Here is a 16,106-nt window from a genome sequence, read left to right on the forward strand (position 1 = left end):
AAATAAGCAAGAAATGGTATCTTTAGATGTTTTGGTGGTACAGTCATAAGACTGTTGCTTTACTATCTAATGATTACTTAGGTAATGCATATATCATGTTAATGGCACAAAATGGAGCATAAAAAGAGTACTCCTACTGTCAACCAGTCTTTAATGATCCTACCAAGACCCTAAAAACGTTATTTAAAAAAAATAAAAATATAAATTGCTAATAGTAAAACATACCTTTGCAAGAGTCTTGCTAGATACCTCTGTGGATATGCAACATGAAAGGTAAAACAATATATAGATGCTTCAATTGACACAAGTATCATCCTCTAAACTATCCATGCCTGGAAGAATAGGAATCTGCCCTGTTGTATTCTTCCTCATCTAGCAGTCATTCAGTATTTTCACAGTGAAGGGCAGCATTTGCTTCTTCTTTTGTACCTACTTACTATCTAGCACCACAAGCAGCACTACTGGAACAAATGATTATGAAGCCATGGTTCACACATCACGATTCTGTCGATGCATCTTGTCACCTCACCTACAACACACGTGTTCTAGCTCTCCTCGTGAGCAAATGCTGCTGCTTGTGCCAAAGCCAGGACATCTTAGACATGTGAAAAAACAAATCTTGGACAAGTTACAACACTAGATTCACTTTAAAAATGAGTGACTTGTTGGAAAGAATACACAGCAGTATATGTGCCATTAGAACTCTCTGAGGTTACCATGCTAAAGAAAGTCCTTTACTCATCTCGTCGGGGACGTAAGCACAAAGCTTTCTTTCCCTCTGGTCAGACTTCAGCTGAAGATGGGCTGCTTCTGGCAGGCAGCAGTAATTCTTTGAGGACCTTGAGCACTGGCCTGTCTTCTACCACGTACCATTACATGACCTCAGGATGCAGAAGTTCAAGCTTTTTAGGGCATTCAAACTATGACTTTCCCCTTAAAAAAACCAACTGTGGACTGACACTTTTTAAACTACCAAAATATGGCTTAAGTTGTCCTCAACTCACAGAGTGAGGGAGGAAGGGACATCTGGAGGTCATCTGGTACAGTCTCCCTGCTCAAACAGCGCCACATAAAGCACGCTGCCTAGGACCACGTCCTAGCAGCTTCTGAACATCTCCAGGCATGGACACCCCAGCAACCTCTGCTGGCTACGTGCTCCAGTGCTCAGGTGATACTGCCACACACCAGATCAGCAGGAACGTAGTAGGAGATCTCCAAAATGCATTAACAGAGAATCCTTAAGGTGGGCGTTGCAGGAAAGTATGCATCTCCTGGACATAAGTGTTAATTGCAAACAGAAGTCTGATTGTAGATCAGCACAATTCAACAACAACAAAAAGACAGCACGGTACAATGGAAATGCCTACAACTGTCCTTACAGAGAGAGGGAAAAAAAAAAAGAACAAGAAAAATTCAAAAAGTGACTGCTTGATTGATTAAGTTCATCTTTACCAAAGGTATGCGAGCTCACTGCTGGATGACCTTGCTGGCTCTGCAGTGTCAGTATAATTGCTGCAAGAAAATAAACTGAGGTTCTGAATATCCAGTCACAGCAGATCTCAGCAATGTTTCTGATGACGGGGACTGACTCCCTGCCACAGGAAGAAGCATCTGATGGTCTTCAGTACCAATGGGAAGAGGAAGTGGTAAAGACATCTCAGAGGGTTTCACATCTACAGACTCTGATAAAGGACTCTTCTGACTCTGAAGGGATTCTTGTTCATTGAAAGAATTATCAAGTGTACTACAATCCGGGGGAGTTTCAGATCCTGGCCAAAAAAAAAAAATCCCAAACATTTATCTTCCCCAGCAATTAACATATGGAAAAGCCTTGCCAGTGATGCAGGAATTGTTATGAGCAAGAACTAAGGAAGACTTGTTCTCAGAGAACGTGAGCTAACTGCTTTTAGAAGTCTTGCTACAGATAGCAAAGCTCTACAAGAAAAAGCACAAGTGTCTTTACATGGAAGAGTAAGAATGAGCAATGTGACAGATGTCTGCTGAGGACGAGTCAATAGCTGACGCTGCTTCTCAACCTCTCTTCACACAAAGAACTTACCTGTGTGAACTTTCGTTTTGTGCTTCTTAAGGTTTTTGATATCTGTGTAGGAATTTCCACACATTTCACAAATGAATGGCCTTTCACCTGCAAAAAAAAGTGAGTTTAACAGAACAGTGTTAAAATTGAAAGAAGACACAGCTGCTGATGTAGGATAGTGGATTTCTAAGTTGCATTTTAAAAATGCATTGTTATCACTCAGCTGTTCTGTCTGTGCCTTTACTCAGAACGTTTCCAGAACAGTAGATTAAAACAAAGAAAAAAGCCTCAGTGCTGGAGGTAAAGCCCTGAGCATACAGCAACACTTAGCTGTTACATGCAGACATTTGTCTGGAATAGGCAATTAAAAAATTCACAGACATTTTCTGTAAATTATTTTCATGCTGAGATACATAAATTAAGAAACTACTACTTTTAAGTGCAGCACAAGATTGTGTATTTTAAAGGCAAAGGGGAAGAAGTAGGATATTATTTATTGTGCAGGAAGCAGCCTGTCTGGAAACTGACCTGTATGGGACCGAAAATGTTTATTGAGTTCTCCAGAGGAAATAAAACTCTTTCCACAAATGCCACAGATATATGGCTTCTCTCCTAAAGTAAACACAAGGAGTTTGTTATTTCAATATATAAACCAGAATATACAGCGTAAAGAACAAATTAAAATGAAACAGGAGTAATATCCAGTGGGAGAAAGAGCTGCTTAAAACCAGAGTCAAAGAGAAATGAGAAAGAAGTGGATGAGAACACCAGAGGTGACCCCAGCTCATCCCAATGCAGATTTTCTGCTCATTTCCCACCCCAACCCTGTGCAGCAGCCAGGCCTGCGTGCCTATCTCTGTGCAAGGCCTCCCCTTACCTGTATGTTTTCGGGAATGGGTGATGAGAGAACTTGAGACAGCAAAGGCTTTTCCACAGGTGTCACACACGTAGGGTTTCTCCCCGGTGTGGCGACGCACGTGGTAGGTGAGCGTGCTGGCCTGAGCAAAGCGCTGCCCGCAGCGATCACACACGTAGGGCTTCTCCCCACTGTGCTTCCTGTGAACAAAGGCACGGTGATCTGCTGGCAGAAAGGGAACTACACAGATGTACAATCCAGTGTGCAGTGTGAAGCAATACCCAAGATAAGGCGTCACTCTTGCTAACACCAGAGTTAATCATTCTGCTTCAAGAAATGCATGGACAAACATCTTCAGGCTCTCACTTCTGCCTACCTGGCATGAATCTTCAGGTTGCTTGAAGTTGCAAACTGCAGATTGCACACATCACATTTGTATGGTTTCTCTTCTCCGTGATGCATCCGACTGTGGAACACTAACTGGCACTTCTGAGCAAAGCCTTTGTCGCACAGCTCACATTTGTATGGCTTCTCCCCTGGCAAAGAACAAAACCCTTGTACTCTCCACATTGATGTAAGAAAGCTTTCCAATCCATTCCCTGACCAAAGCTCAGTGTCTGCTCTAATACTTCTTACAAATACCATCCTTAACTGGCCTGCAGCGTGCCAGGAAAACAGCAGTTAACACACTACTGATGAACATATTACCATAACAGTAATAATTAATACCTTTTAATAAAGCCACTTCCCCAACAGTATTTCGAGAGAGCTATTGCTATGTTTCCAGGCTTTTTGATGGTTATGTATCTGTTGACTGTTCTGGATATCTGAGATGGACAACCAGTGAATCACCTGCTTTTTCCTGCCTGTAAAACAACAAGCAGTCTTCAGTGTTCTTCAATGCTCCCTCTGGTGCCTGTGAATTCCTCATTAGCGTCTGCTGTAGAATGCTACATGCACTTTTCTGACTGTGATTTCTGAGTCTCATCAAAAGGACTGCACAACTCCACAGACTCAGACAATGGGATGAAAGAGGCTGCACTGCTGTAGCAGTGCACAGCCCAACTAAGAACTCAGTAATGCTCAAGCATATTGTTTACGTAAAAACTTCCCAAAAAATCCAAGTACTGACATGTAAGCTGCCACCCAGCAACCAGCACAGTGAGATCCCCTACCTATACATGCAAAAAATCCAGTAACAACACCCTCAAAAGTAAGGAGAGCAGCTAATGTTCCTGCCAGAACACTGTCCTGGAATACTGCGCCCAAGCTTCACCTTGCTCATGAACCTCTGGTTTGCCAACAGCTGGGAATACATGAAATCCTCTCTCTTGGTTACTGAATGAGCAGCTGTACCTCAAAAACTCCTACTTCACCTCTTCTGCATCTTCACAGCTTGCTGGAAAGAGCTCCACTGCTGACCTCTGCTCACAGTTTTCCAAAAAAGAGCAAAAGTAAACAACTGTAATCTTTTTCACCGTTACTTTCAAACGGCAGCTATAAAGGGAAGACAACTACGCAAAGTGTGTCCCTCTGCTGCTCGCTGGGTTAAGCACAGCAGCAAAACCAGCTACAGCGGATCAGACTGAAGAGAGAGCTGACTCAGTACTAAGTCTTCCTTCTCTGGGGAAGAACTTAGGAAAACCAAGCAAGGTTCTTTTCCCACCTTTGTAATCAAATATATATCAGAACATTAATAAACATTTAAAAACAGCAACAGAAATCCTGGTATGCAGCTTTTCACACTCTACAGGAAATAATAGTTCCTGGCACTGCATTCCATTTAATGACAGAGCTAAGGGCAGCCAGCTCTCTGCATCCTGCCAGGAGTTGAGATGCTCTCACTAAGCCAGTCTCATCTAGATGTTCAGAGTAGGAACTATGATTCCCAACTGAAAAATCAAAACGAGAAGACCTTTTTGGCCCTAGATCCACATGCTGCTATTACAGCCCCCCACAGTCCCCGAAGTCAAAGCCATTGGCTTACCTGTGTGAGTTCTTACATGTGTTTTCAGCTGGTTGCACTGTGTGAACGCCTTCCCACACAGCTGGCACACATACGGTTTCACCCCTTTGTGTATCCTCATGTGGCGGCGGAGGCTGCTGGCTTCCGAGAAGACTTTTCCACACGTGTTGCACACGGGTTTCGCTTTGGAGTACTTCTGGTCCAGCTCTTCTCCTGAACTTTCCAGCTGGTAAGCGTTCTTCTCGCTGGCTATGTTGGACATGCAGTGCTCCTTCAGTGCACAGCTCTGCTGAGGCTTTCCCCGTTTCTGTTTCGCCGCAATAGTCTGAACTAAAATCTCCTGTGCTGCCAACGTCTCACTTTCCACCACGGCTGCCAACTGCAGCTCCGAGCTCTCGCTGCCCTGCGCAGCCTGCTCTGTTATCTGTGCAGCCAGCTTGCTGGCATCCAAAAACATTTCAATGGATGCGTTCTCAGTCACATCACTCTGGTATTGCACCGATTTGTTCTGCACGCTTTTTGGGGAGCTGAAATTCTTTTTCCGCTTTTTGGTTTGAGCCGATTTCTTTTCTAAAGCCGATTTCTTTGCTTGAGGTTGAACCAACTCTGCAGGAGGAAGATCGGCCTTCTCCCGATTATTGTAATCTCGGAGGGTCAGGAGGCAAGTCTGCTGGTTCATTTCAATGTTTCCAGTGATGCTAGATGTCTCTGTGGAAGAGGGATTAGCAATAAAAGCAAAGTCTTCCATCTTTATTTTGCATTTAGTGACCACTTCTTCTACTTTGAGGTAGTCGGCAGCCTGGTGAATTTCTTTAACATTCCAGCTGCAAGAAAACCAGACTTTGGTGACAATATTCTGGACAAAGCAAGAACTCCTGTGTTAAACACAGACGGCAGAGCTAAGAAAAGTTACAGCTAGACAAAACAGCAGAGCTGCCTTAGTATCTCACATCACACTAGCACTGAGTTCTAAGCAAACCCTCCTGGTTTCACTCAAGCACCCACAACAGAACCATGGAAGCTGTGGCAGCCACCTGAGGGACACATCACAGAGTGATGGGACACACTGTCAGACCTTGCTGTCACAAACAGTTCTGGGTGAGAACACAGCTTCTGCTTCCCACTTCCTCAGCATGAATCCCCAGACTCTCCTGCTGCAGGCCCACCAGGAACACTGCACACTTGTACATAACCTGCAAACCATAACTTGCTGACCTTCGGACACAGCTGTGTACGTTGCTCTATTAGGGTTAACGCCTGCAGCAAACAAACATCCTGCATCCGACCACTTGAACTATCAAACAGGACTTTTCAGGTACCAATAACAACAAAGATTTATTTATAAGTGCTCTTGGAAGCAGATATTGCAAACGGGGTTACACTGCTGGGCTACACACCTGGAAGCAGTCACACCTCGCAGACACGTTCTTTCCTCCCTGCTACAAGGAATCCTCACTGCACACAAGGTAACACGACGTGCACAACATCAGCAAAGGGAAAAAAACTTTTCCTGCACCTGATTGCTTTGCCACAAGGAACTCTGCTTTGGAGAAACAGATGATGGAAACTCTACCAAACAACGTTCCTTTAAGCGGTGCTGACGCTCATCTGCTTCTCAGGCTTCAGTGTCTCTGTTGTGGCAGTCAGTGTTGCTCTAAAGCATGCAGTCCATGTGCAGTTGTCAGCACTGTTATGTGCTGCTCCTGAGCGCATTACAGGAACGCAGAACCCAGCAGCGCCCTTACACAGTGTATTCCCCATCACCTTTCCCCTTTAACAGCACGTATTACCTGTCAAGGTTTAGGTTGCCCGTGTAAATAAATTCCAGGAGCTTTTGGAACCCGTCGGCCTTCACTTGAGCCTGATCCAAAACGACGTTGCTGTCGCTCGCGTCCCTGTAGAAGGCTCCGAAGAACTCGCTGAAGGAGGCGAGCACGTTGCGGTGCGCCTTGAACTGGCACTCTCCGATCACCACGGTGCAGTCGCAGAGGAAGCCGGCCTCGCGCTGCTCGTTCAGCCGCTCCAGGAGGTGCTCGCAGTGGTGCGAGTACTGCATGGTGACAGCACCGCGGCCTGCCCGGCCCGGGACGACGAAAGCGATCGGTTTAGGCGCAGGGTTCCGCTTCCACGCCGTAACGGGGCACGGCAACGATCGCAAAGGGCGCGGCCCCGGCCGGCCGAGCCCCGCCCCGCTCCCGCCGTGCCGCTGCGGGGCGGCCGCGTCCCACGCACCCGAGGAGCAGCGGCGGAGCGGCGTCCCCGCCTCAGGCCGCCATGTTGCGGTGACGCCGCGCGGGCCGCTTCCGCTCAGGGACTTCCGGTGCGCCGCTCCGCAGGGGTAACGCCGGAGCGGTGGGGGAGGGCCGGTGCGCTCAGCGTCACGCGGCTGTAGCGGGTAACGCTGAGTCCGTGGCGCTTCCCACGTGGGTTCTCCCACCAAAAATGTTGCCGTTAAAGGAACAGAGCGGAGCAGCGGTTGCAGTGCGCAACAACCAGCGCTCGATGTTACGCTTTAACGGCAAAAAAGTAACCGGCAGCCGATGTTTCCGCCCGGTTTCGAACCGGGGACCTTTCGCGTGTTAGGCGAACGTGATAACCACTACACTACGGAAACGCCGCTTGCGCACGCTTTCTGCCTGCTATACTAAACATTTTGCCGCGCCGGCCCCGAGTGCCCACACCACCATGGAGTTCTGCCCGCTCCGGATCCACGCGTGGGAGCGGAGCCACACGTGCGCATTTAAGGCAAACGAGCCGAAGAGTTCTGCCCTCCCCTTTGTTTGATTCTTGTAAGTACACAAAGTGCGTGGATCGTCACATCCTGGGAGCGATGGGTGCTGTGTGGATGTTGCATTGGCCTGAGGGGCCGCATCTGCTGCAGCAGAATCCTGGAGGTCCGGCCCCTTGCCTGGAGCTGCAGCAGGCTCACTCGAGGTGTCCCAGGTGAGGTCGGTGCTGCCTCAAGGGAAAGGTCTCAAGTTTGGTTGTGGAACTTCTCGCAACTCCGAGTCGTGGTATCAAAGGATGGGAACTGGGCCTCGCATGGTGCGCAGCACACGGCTCTATAATAAACGCGCTTTATAGTGCATTTTACTTAACAGTTCACGGAGAAACGAACACCTGGATGGTGGGCAAATCCACAGCTCGCCTCCGAAAGCCCGGCGCAAACCGTAACTTTCGGCAAGCTTGTTCCCTCCTTGGCCCGCGAGCACGTCTCTTTGCGCAGGGAGATACGGGACACGTGTTAACGAGGCTCTTCGTGGGATCAGGCTCCCAGCCCCGCACCCTGTCCCGCAGCCACCGGCCCACAGGAAGGGGCGGGGCACGCGCAGGGGGCGTGCGTGGGGCGTGGCCAGGCCCGGCACGCGGCGTGGCGGGAGATGAACGACCGCGGGGCTCCAAACTCCCGCCACCGTCCCCTCTCCGCCCGCTCTCCTGCTCTCGGCCAATGGCGGGGCAGCAGCGTGCGGCTCGGCCGATAGGAGCTCAGTGGGTGTGGCCGGAGGAGGCTACAAGAGCCCCACGCGGGGTACCCCCGGCACGCGTGGCGGGTGGAAGGCTCCGCTGTGTCTAACCCTAATCGGGGGTATTGATGGTGCTGTCGCCGCGCTCCCTCCGCCCGCCCGCCCGCTGTTTTACTCGCTGACTTTCAGCGGGCGAGGGGAGCCGCCCCAGGGGGAGGCGGGCGGCGGGAGGGGGCCGGGGCGCTGAGGCGGTGAGGGGGGGGGGGGAAGAGAAAGGGCCGGGAGCGGCTCTTCCACGAAAGAAAACAAAACAAAACAAAAAAAAAACGTCAGCGAGGGGTCCGCTCGCCCCGAACCGCCCTGGGGTCCCCGCTCGCACGGCCGCGGTCGGCCGGCACCCGCCATTGCCGCCGCGAAGAGTTCGCCTCTGTCAGCCTCGGCGGCGCCCGGGAGCTGCGGCGCGCGGCCCCGCGCCCCCAGCACAGCAACACGGGAGCGGCGCCCCCGGGGCAACCCCCGCGCCCCCTGCGCCGTGGGGCGCGCGGACGGCGTCGCTCCCACACGCGCGGCCCCGCGCGCGCGACCGTCGGGGCCGTTTGAGCCGCCGGAAGCCCCCACGGGGCCGCCCCGCTGAGGTGGGCTCGGTCCCCGCGAGGGTGGAGCCCGCCCTTTGTCCCCCTCGGGAGCCGCGTGGACGGTTAGAAGCGCGGAGGAGGGCGCGAGGGAACGCGCGAGCACGAAGGGGAACGCTGAGTGAAGGAGTGGACGGTGAAGGAGCCGCTCGGGGCCGCTGGGACCTGGCCCGCTCCGAGCCCCGGCCTGGACGTGCGGCCGTGTCCCGGTTGGAGCCCTCCACGAGAGCGGGCCCACGCGTGGGCCGTGCGGGGCAGAGCTGAGCCCCGCGTCATCGCTCGCCCCGTGGCTCCACGTGCACGTGGCCGGTGCCATCTTGTGGTCTCGGCGTTCTCATTTCCCTCCCCCATTTCGCACGAAGGATCAGCGAGCGTGGGCGCTTCATTATGGTTTCGTTGCGCGACGGAAACCCATTGCCAGAAGGCGCGGGAACGGAGAAGTCCAATACGCCCGGAGATGTGCGGGTCCTGCGGGCGGAGTCCTCATTAACGGCCACTTCATTAACCCGTGGGGCCGACAGCGTAGGGCTGTGTGGCTGCGTTCCTTCTGCTTGCGGAGTAACGCATCCCGAGCAGCAGTCGGCATTGGATGCTTTGCTTGAGGTTGCAATCCGGCAGCACAAAGACAAAGCCAACACGGCTCAAGTGCTTCCCGATATTTTTCAAGTGAACCTCCTCACTCCATCACATAAAGGACCTTTCCCTGTATATATCTCCTTCAGCATTTACAGTGTTTTTCCCCTGTTGCTTCTGAAGGAGGAGATGAGCATCCCCTACTGCTTTATGTGCGCAAAAGGGAAGGTGTGTTCTGCACATTCCCGTACGGGACAATACACGCTCAGAAACTCGGTCTGCTTTTACTTCTGTTCCTCTACGGCAACAAAGATAACCTCGTGCAACAGTGTTGCTGTGAAGTATGCCACAGATGTAGCTGAATCTGAGCACGGGACTGAGCCCGGATTTGAACTCCACGCCCCTTATGGGTCCCCCCAACTCAAGGCAGACTATGGAGGAGCTGCGTGTGATGGCCCTGCTCTGAGCAGAGCTCATCCGACTGCAAAAGCCACTCCTGGAGATGCAGAGCTGCCGCAGTGCTGCGCTTGGGCCACGAGGAGTTCAGCAGATGTTCTTCCCTGCAGAAGGTGAGCGATGTTATTATATATCCTTGCTTGTGTATATGTGTTTGCTTTGAAGTGTAATGCTTCGCTGGAAGCTTAGTGCGCTGAGTTTACGGGCGCTAGCTGAGTGACGAAGCAACGTGGAGAGGTGATGATGTCGGGGAGGAGTGCTCATGCTCCTCATTGCAGGCATGCTTTATTGTGGCTCGTGCTCTGTGTTGCCACTGGGATGGCCTGGGGTTGTCCTGGTTGTCTGTTGTTGGGCGTCAGCTGCTTGGATCTTAGCACACAGAAGTCGGTTGTACTCTAAGGAAGGCATAGATGGGGAAATTTGAAGGGCGTCTTGCTCACATCTGCTTAAGGCATTCAGATGATATTTGTGTTATCAGGTTGGTTACGTAATAAGTGCTTTGGCCAAAGGGGACAAAGCAATTTCTGTCATGCTAGTGTTAAGAAATGGTGTCACGTGCATAGAGCTGCATTCCTGATGCATGGTCACGGCCAGTATGCGTGCTTTGTAGAAGTGCCCAGGAGGGCTTTTGTTCTTTTTGCCTTTGGGAAGCTGCTCCCTTTCTGTCAAGAACCTAAAAACAGTATCTCAACGCAGGTTTGATCTCTGAGACTTGCTCCATAGAATGGATGTGATAAAGTGGTGAAGGGCTGTGGGTGCCCCACCTCTGGAGGTGACCAAGGCCGGGCTGGATGGGTGCTGGGCAGCCTGAGCTGGTGGGACAGAGATCCGTTCAAGGGCTTTCTATGCTCTAACACACAAATTTGGTACAAATGTATGTGTGAACTCAGAATACTCTTCACTACTTTTTCTGAACAAACAGCAGAAAAGCTGTGTTTCTTTTGGTACCGAACATTCTGCTGATTATTTGCAGTAGTTGTGAAGGATGGCAGTGCGTGCAGAACTGCTCAGAGGAGTAAAGCAGAGTTAATACTGAGTGCTGAGGCTAACGCAACAGTTCACGCTGACCTTGCTTGAGAGACAACAGAAACTGTCTTAAGAAGAAACGACAATTATCGAAGAGTAAAGAATGGTTTAATTCAAAGGCTGTTTAACCTCTGACACGTCTGGCAAACATTAATAGAACCTACCTGAATTCTGTGTGCAGCTTGCCTCGGCAAGGAGCACTGCCAACGTGTGGTAGGATGTTGCATTAGGAGCACTGATCAGAGGGTGAAGCACAGAATGAATTTCTGTGCTTTTCTTTATGTTGCTCATGCCGCAACGCACCACACCTGGGAAGCTGTTTCTCCTAAGGGAAGCTTGGGAACAAACCCAGCCCCGTGGCAGTGGTGAAGGGATGTGGTGTTGGTCTTAGGGTGCGCTGGGTGACGGTGACCTGCCCGATGGCTGTGGCTGTGTGCTGCACACAGGGGTGTAATGCTCAGTTCACGGAGGCGTGATAATAACTTTGGTCTAGAAGGATCTTAACTTCGAGTTTTTACTTCACGAGATCCAACTGTAGCCATAGTGACTGCAGAGCTGTATGGAACAGAGTAAAGCTGGGATTAGTGTATAGCTCCCGAGTGTACCAGACCTAAAATGGGAATGGTTCAGGAGTAAGAGACTTTTTTTTTTTTTTTGCCTCTATTTGATTGAATACTGTATTTGAAGGCTTTCAGCAGAGAAAACCACTCTCCAATGGTTTGATGAAGACCTTTTCCCTTTTTGTTAGTGCTGTGAAGATCTGCTGGTATGCTCTTGGTGCTGATTATGTTTTCCCAACGGTAGATGGCAATAGCTATTCATTTGTGAAGCAGGAGTCAAACAGTGCATTACAGAATTGAATGTGTAAGTAGGATCATCCCCGGTTAGGGATCCTAAGGGGAACTATATAGAAAAACCTTATTTAATGGTGCTTCACCTGCATTTGAAGAAAAAATAGCAATTAAACCCTTGCAATTAAAATGAAGTTGTGAAATCCACTTCAAAGTAAGACATGTGAGAGAGACACAGAGCAAGGTGCCACACTGTGTTGTCATCCCTCCATAAGAAGGTATTAAACATGCATTTTTATTTTCATTCTAGCAAAGCTCAAGTGATTGAAGAATTCTAGTTAAACAGATGTTCATTCCTTTACAAGCTTGCTCAGATCAGTCATAATGTTCGTGTCATGTTTGGCTTAGAAGCTAATTAGAAGCTGTCTTTCACAACTTGAAGAATTTTATTTCCTCTTCATAAACTTTAGGGTTCTTCACACTGACAAATCAATTCAAAACCTTCACTCCCTCCCTAAAATAACATCAGAGATCAGCATTTGCAGTTCTTACATTTTATTTTTGCTTCTAGAAAAGCATAATTTAGTTTGAAACTACAAGTGCAGACATTGGCCTTGCCAGTGTACAGCAGTGCGTTGTGGGGTAAACTGCCCTCTCCATTTCTCACTTATGTTAATACATTTGCTTCTTGCTTTTGTGGAATGTGTATTTTGTTTCCCAAAGGCAAATGTGGGAGGTATGTGAGTGAGGAAGGTGGTCACCTATAGCCACGTTATAACCAAGTCATGGGGCTCTGGGGGATTTGACAGCTGTGAACCAAAGTTCTCCTGCTTTATCGCAGCACTCTGGTTTGTGATGATAACGGGTTTAAAGGCTGCTGTTCCTCTGGTTTTGTTGAAAAATAATCAGACTTCTGCTCAGTAACGATGGGATGTTGCTGTCTGTGAGAAGTGGGTAGGAAACGTTTCAGTGCAGCAATTAGTATTGGAATGAGGTTGTTTCTTTATAGTGTGTGAGCATCTAAACCCTAAAGTTAGGTGCCTCTGTATGCTTTGGGGGGCAAAATGGGGCAGAAAGGATAGAAGCTGGCTGCAGTGATGGAGGGGGCCAGCTGCAGGTGGGCTCTGCTGGGCCCCCAGCTCCTTGGCTTCCTGCAGTGTGCAGCACTGTGCTCTGCAGTGTGCAGCCAGGAAAGTGTACCCCCGTACACCGAGACTTTCTCTCTCTGCTTCAGCCTCTGAGCCTCCTAAAGAGTGGAATTCCATCACTTCTTTCATCACCCTAATATTCCTTTAAACAACTGTATCATGGGATCTATTGTACTTAGCTACACTGCGTCTACCGTACAGTCCATGTTTTTCATCACAGGAAGCAGCTTGAACTGCTTATAACACATGGAGTATACATTTGTCTTCTTTTAGAGCAGCTTTATATCATTCAGCTGGCTTTATGGCCTCTTCTGAGCCTGGAGATAAGTATGTTTAAGTATAATCCTGAAGTTTTTATCTTCTGCATCATCAGCCTGCACTTCAGTTACCACTCCACGTTATGCTTCTCCAAGCAGCTCTGAGCAGGCTTAGCTTGACAATTAGGGGAGTGACCTGGCAAAACTCTGCTCATTCCTCTCCCTTTCCTTTCACTCTTATCTCATTTTCTAAGGTACACGTTTTTATCTACACATTTCCAAGAAGGTGTTCAATTAATAACTTAGACGAGTCAGGGCTGATAGGATCTTTTCATGTATTAATTTAACTCTTCCTTTTAAAGGGAACGCCAGAAAATCACTGTTTTCATGTTTTCTCTGTTTATTTTGGCTGGATGTGTTATGCTGTTGAATTTGCACTCTGTAGCCCTTTGATTTGGTTCCCAAGGAATTATCAGGGATTACAGCAGTGGGCTTTCAGGTAGCTTCTCATTACCATATGGAATGGCAGTTTTTTATTCTGTATTAATGTTGAATCATTTACAGTGGTTATTTTTGTATTATTAATTTACAGGAAAAATAAAAGGGAAAAAAAGGTAAATCTATAGACTTGGCCACTGAGGATCTGGAAATGATGAGCTCTGTTACTCGGTTTCTTGTGTTTGTGTTTTTCTAGTGGCAAGAATGATGCAATAGAGCTGACAACAAAACTAGTTTTCGGCGGAGCTAAGCACAAGGCTTTGTGCAAAGACAGATTATTTTGTCTGAACGAGGCACTCTCATTTAGCAGTTGCACACATCGGACTTAAAATCTCCCTCTTCTCTCATTAGACATGAATGAGAAGGTTTCATTTCCACCAGTGCTGGTCTTGCAGCAGGTTTGAACTTGCGATAGATGTGCAGATGAATTGATACTATAATAAATACTGCCACTCTTACCTGCAGTTTAAATGCATCTGGTCCCCAGAAGTACCTACATCACTGTCACTGTGAGCTGGGAGGTACAGGAGAACCATTGTCACTGTTGGCTAAAGCTGGAGGTGGGGGCACCCAGAATCACAGAATGGCAAACACCGGGCAACGGCAAGGGGAGCCTGGCTCCTGAGTTTCCTTGTGAAGGCATGCAGACCTTTCAGCCATCAAAATGTATAGAAATCTGATAGAATATAAAGTTAATGTTATCCAGTACAGAAATTGCAATGAAGTATAGAAAAATTCTACCAGTTCATCAACCTTTCAAAATTATCTCTTCTATCAAGTTGGCTTTTTATTCACCAAGCAGAGGACTTTCCATACTGTTTTTTTTCCCCGTGGGAATGCCATTTTTAATATAGCTAAGTTGTAAGAGTGGGACGAAACTTTGGTTTATATCCAGTGAGGATCACAAACAGATGTGGACTAATAGCTCAACTACTGATTCTGTGATTAATATTGACCACCGTTTTAATTGCCAGTCTATTTTGTGGAAATCTTCTGAATGCAAAGCCCAGGTTTAATAACCTTTGGGGCATACTGCAGCGTTGGAAGATTTCCAGTGCTTCACTGCTATTTTCAGGTTTATCTCAGTGCTATCACTGCAGCAGATGACATGTGAAGCCGCAGGTGACTTGCTGGCTTGCGAGCCTGCGGTGTTTTAGGACTTGGCTACAGCATGGTAACTCTAAACTTCTTTAAAGCACGGCTCAGTCTGGTAATATAAGCCAATTCATGGTCTTTCTATGTATCTGTTCAGTTTGACTGGATTTTTGTCTGATTGATGAAGCAAACAGCATCAAAGTGGAGGTAAGAAACTGGCTTTGGCTTAGGCATTGAGTAACTGTGAGCGGCTCACCCGGCTGAGAAGGTTACACACAACCTCTTGGAATCTGATATTTGGATGTGTGATTTACCAGCTGTTACTGCTTTTTCATGGGAATTTTAGTGTCATAAACGTGCCTTTTAAAGTAGCCCTCTCTAGTAAATAAGTTCACTGGCTGGAGACCTGGGAACCGAATTTGAAACCCAAAGGAGACGTAATTGAATGCACATTGGTGGAAAGACATAGGTGTGGGGCTGTGAGCAGATCCCTAAGCACCGTGTGCTGCCTGACAGGGAAGAATATGGATTGACAGCGTTCCTTATGGCATGCCTCAAGGACAGAACTAAAACGCTCTGTAGGGCGTAGCCATCAATCTCCAGAAGGATGTTCTTGTACACCAAGTACAACACAGCGCAGCTTTCCAGCGACCTTAATGCTCTGGCCAACACAGGAGCTCGCTGTAGTAATTACAGATTACATTAAGTATCAAGCAAAAGCCAACAGCCAACTACTAGGCGAGCCTCTTATGCATTATTGAAATCATATCCTTCCCACAAAGTTCAAGCTAATAAAATTGAATTTGATAATTCAATCAGTAAAAAGGAGGTCTAAAAGAAATTTGCCTTTGCTGATAATGTCCCGAGAAATCCCGTGTTTTATACAATGCTTAATATACCTAAGTGCTGAAATAATCCCTCTGCTGTACATTAACAGTTTCAGCTGCACTGAGATCGCCTTGAATTTTTTTTTTACAGCTATATGTTTTATTAATAGCTGTTGCATGCTGGCTGTGCACTGCAGATAGATGAACAAAGCCCACGCTCGGCTGATAAATCAGCAATTAGAACGCAGAACATTTCCAGAAGTATGAAACCAAAAGGATTGTTCCTAAGCACCAAGAAACTAGTTCTCTTCCTGAGCAACTGGCTCACCAGTTTGTTAGGGGCCCTGCAAAGCAAAGCCGACGAGAGATTTGTGTACCAAGGGAGGAGGGAGCGAGAACTTTGTTTGTAAGGAGACTCTTTGCTTCTAATGTTCCCTCGAGATATTTGGTTGCCTTTGTGCAGCCCTGGCAGGCTTGAC

At 48.2% G+C, this 16,106-nt stretch overlaps 1 protein-coding gene and 1 non-coding gene across 2 annotated transcripts; both read right to left on the minus strand.

Annotated features, from left to right (window-relative positions):
* Positions 1–1,096: 1,096 nt before the first annotated feature.
* Positions 1,097–6,961, minus strand: MYNN (myoneurin). The gene is made up of 7 exons (XM_065748514.1): positions 6,651–6,961; positions 4,882–5,684; positions 3,271–3,430; positions 2,916–3,094; positions 2,567–2,650; positions 2,060–2,146; positions 1,097–1,769 (listed from the first exon to the last, which is right to left on the minus strand). The coding sequence occupies exons 1-7, from the start codon at positions 6,914–6,916 to the stop codon at positions 1,501–1,503; spliced, it is 1,848 nt and encodes a 615-aa protein (XP_065604586.1). The 5' UTR covers positions 6,917–6,961; the 3' UTR covers positions 1,097–1,500.
* A 440-nt stretch (positions 6,962–7,401) lies between these two features.
* TRNAV-AAC (transfer RNA valine (anticodon AAC)) lies at positions 7,402–7,474 on the minus strand. The gene has a single exon. It is a non-coding gene; the product is annotated as a tRNA-Val (tRNA).
* Positions 7,475–16,106: the final 8,632 nt, after the last annotated feature.

Source organism: Cyrtonyx montezumae, unplaced genomic scaffold (assembly GCF_038088225.1).
Source record: "Cyrtonyx montezumae isolate F1298 unplaced genomic scaffold, pur_monq_1.0 scaffold_5, whole genome shotgun sequence".
Classification (NCBI taxonomy): Eukaryota; Metazoa; Chordata; class Aves; order Galliformes; family Odontophoridae; genus Cyrtonyx; species Cyrtonyx montezumae.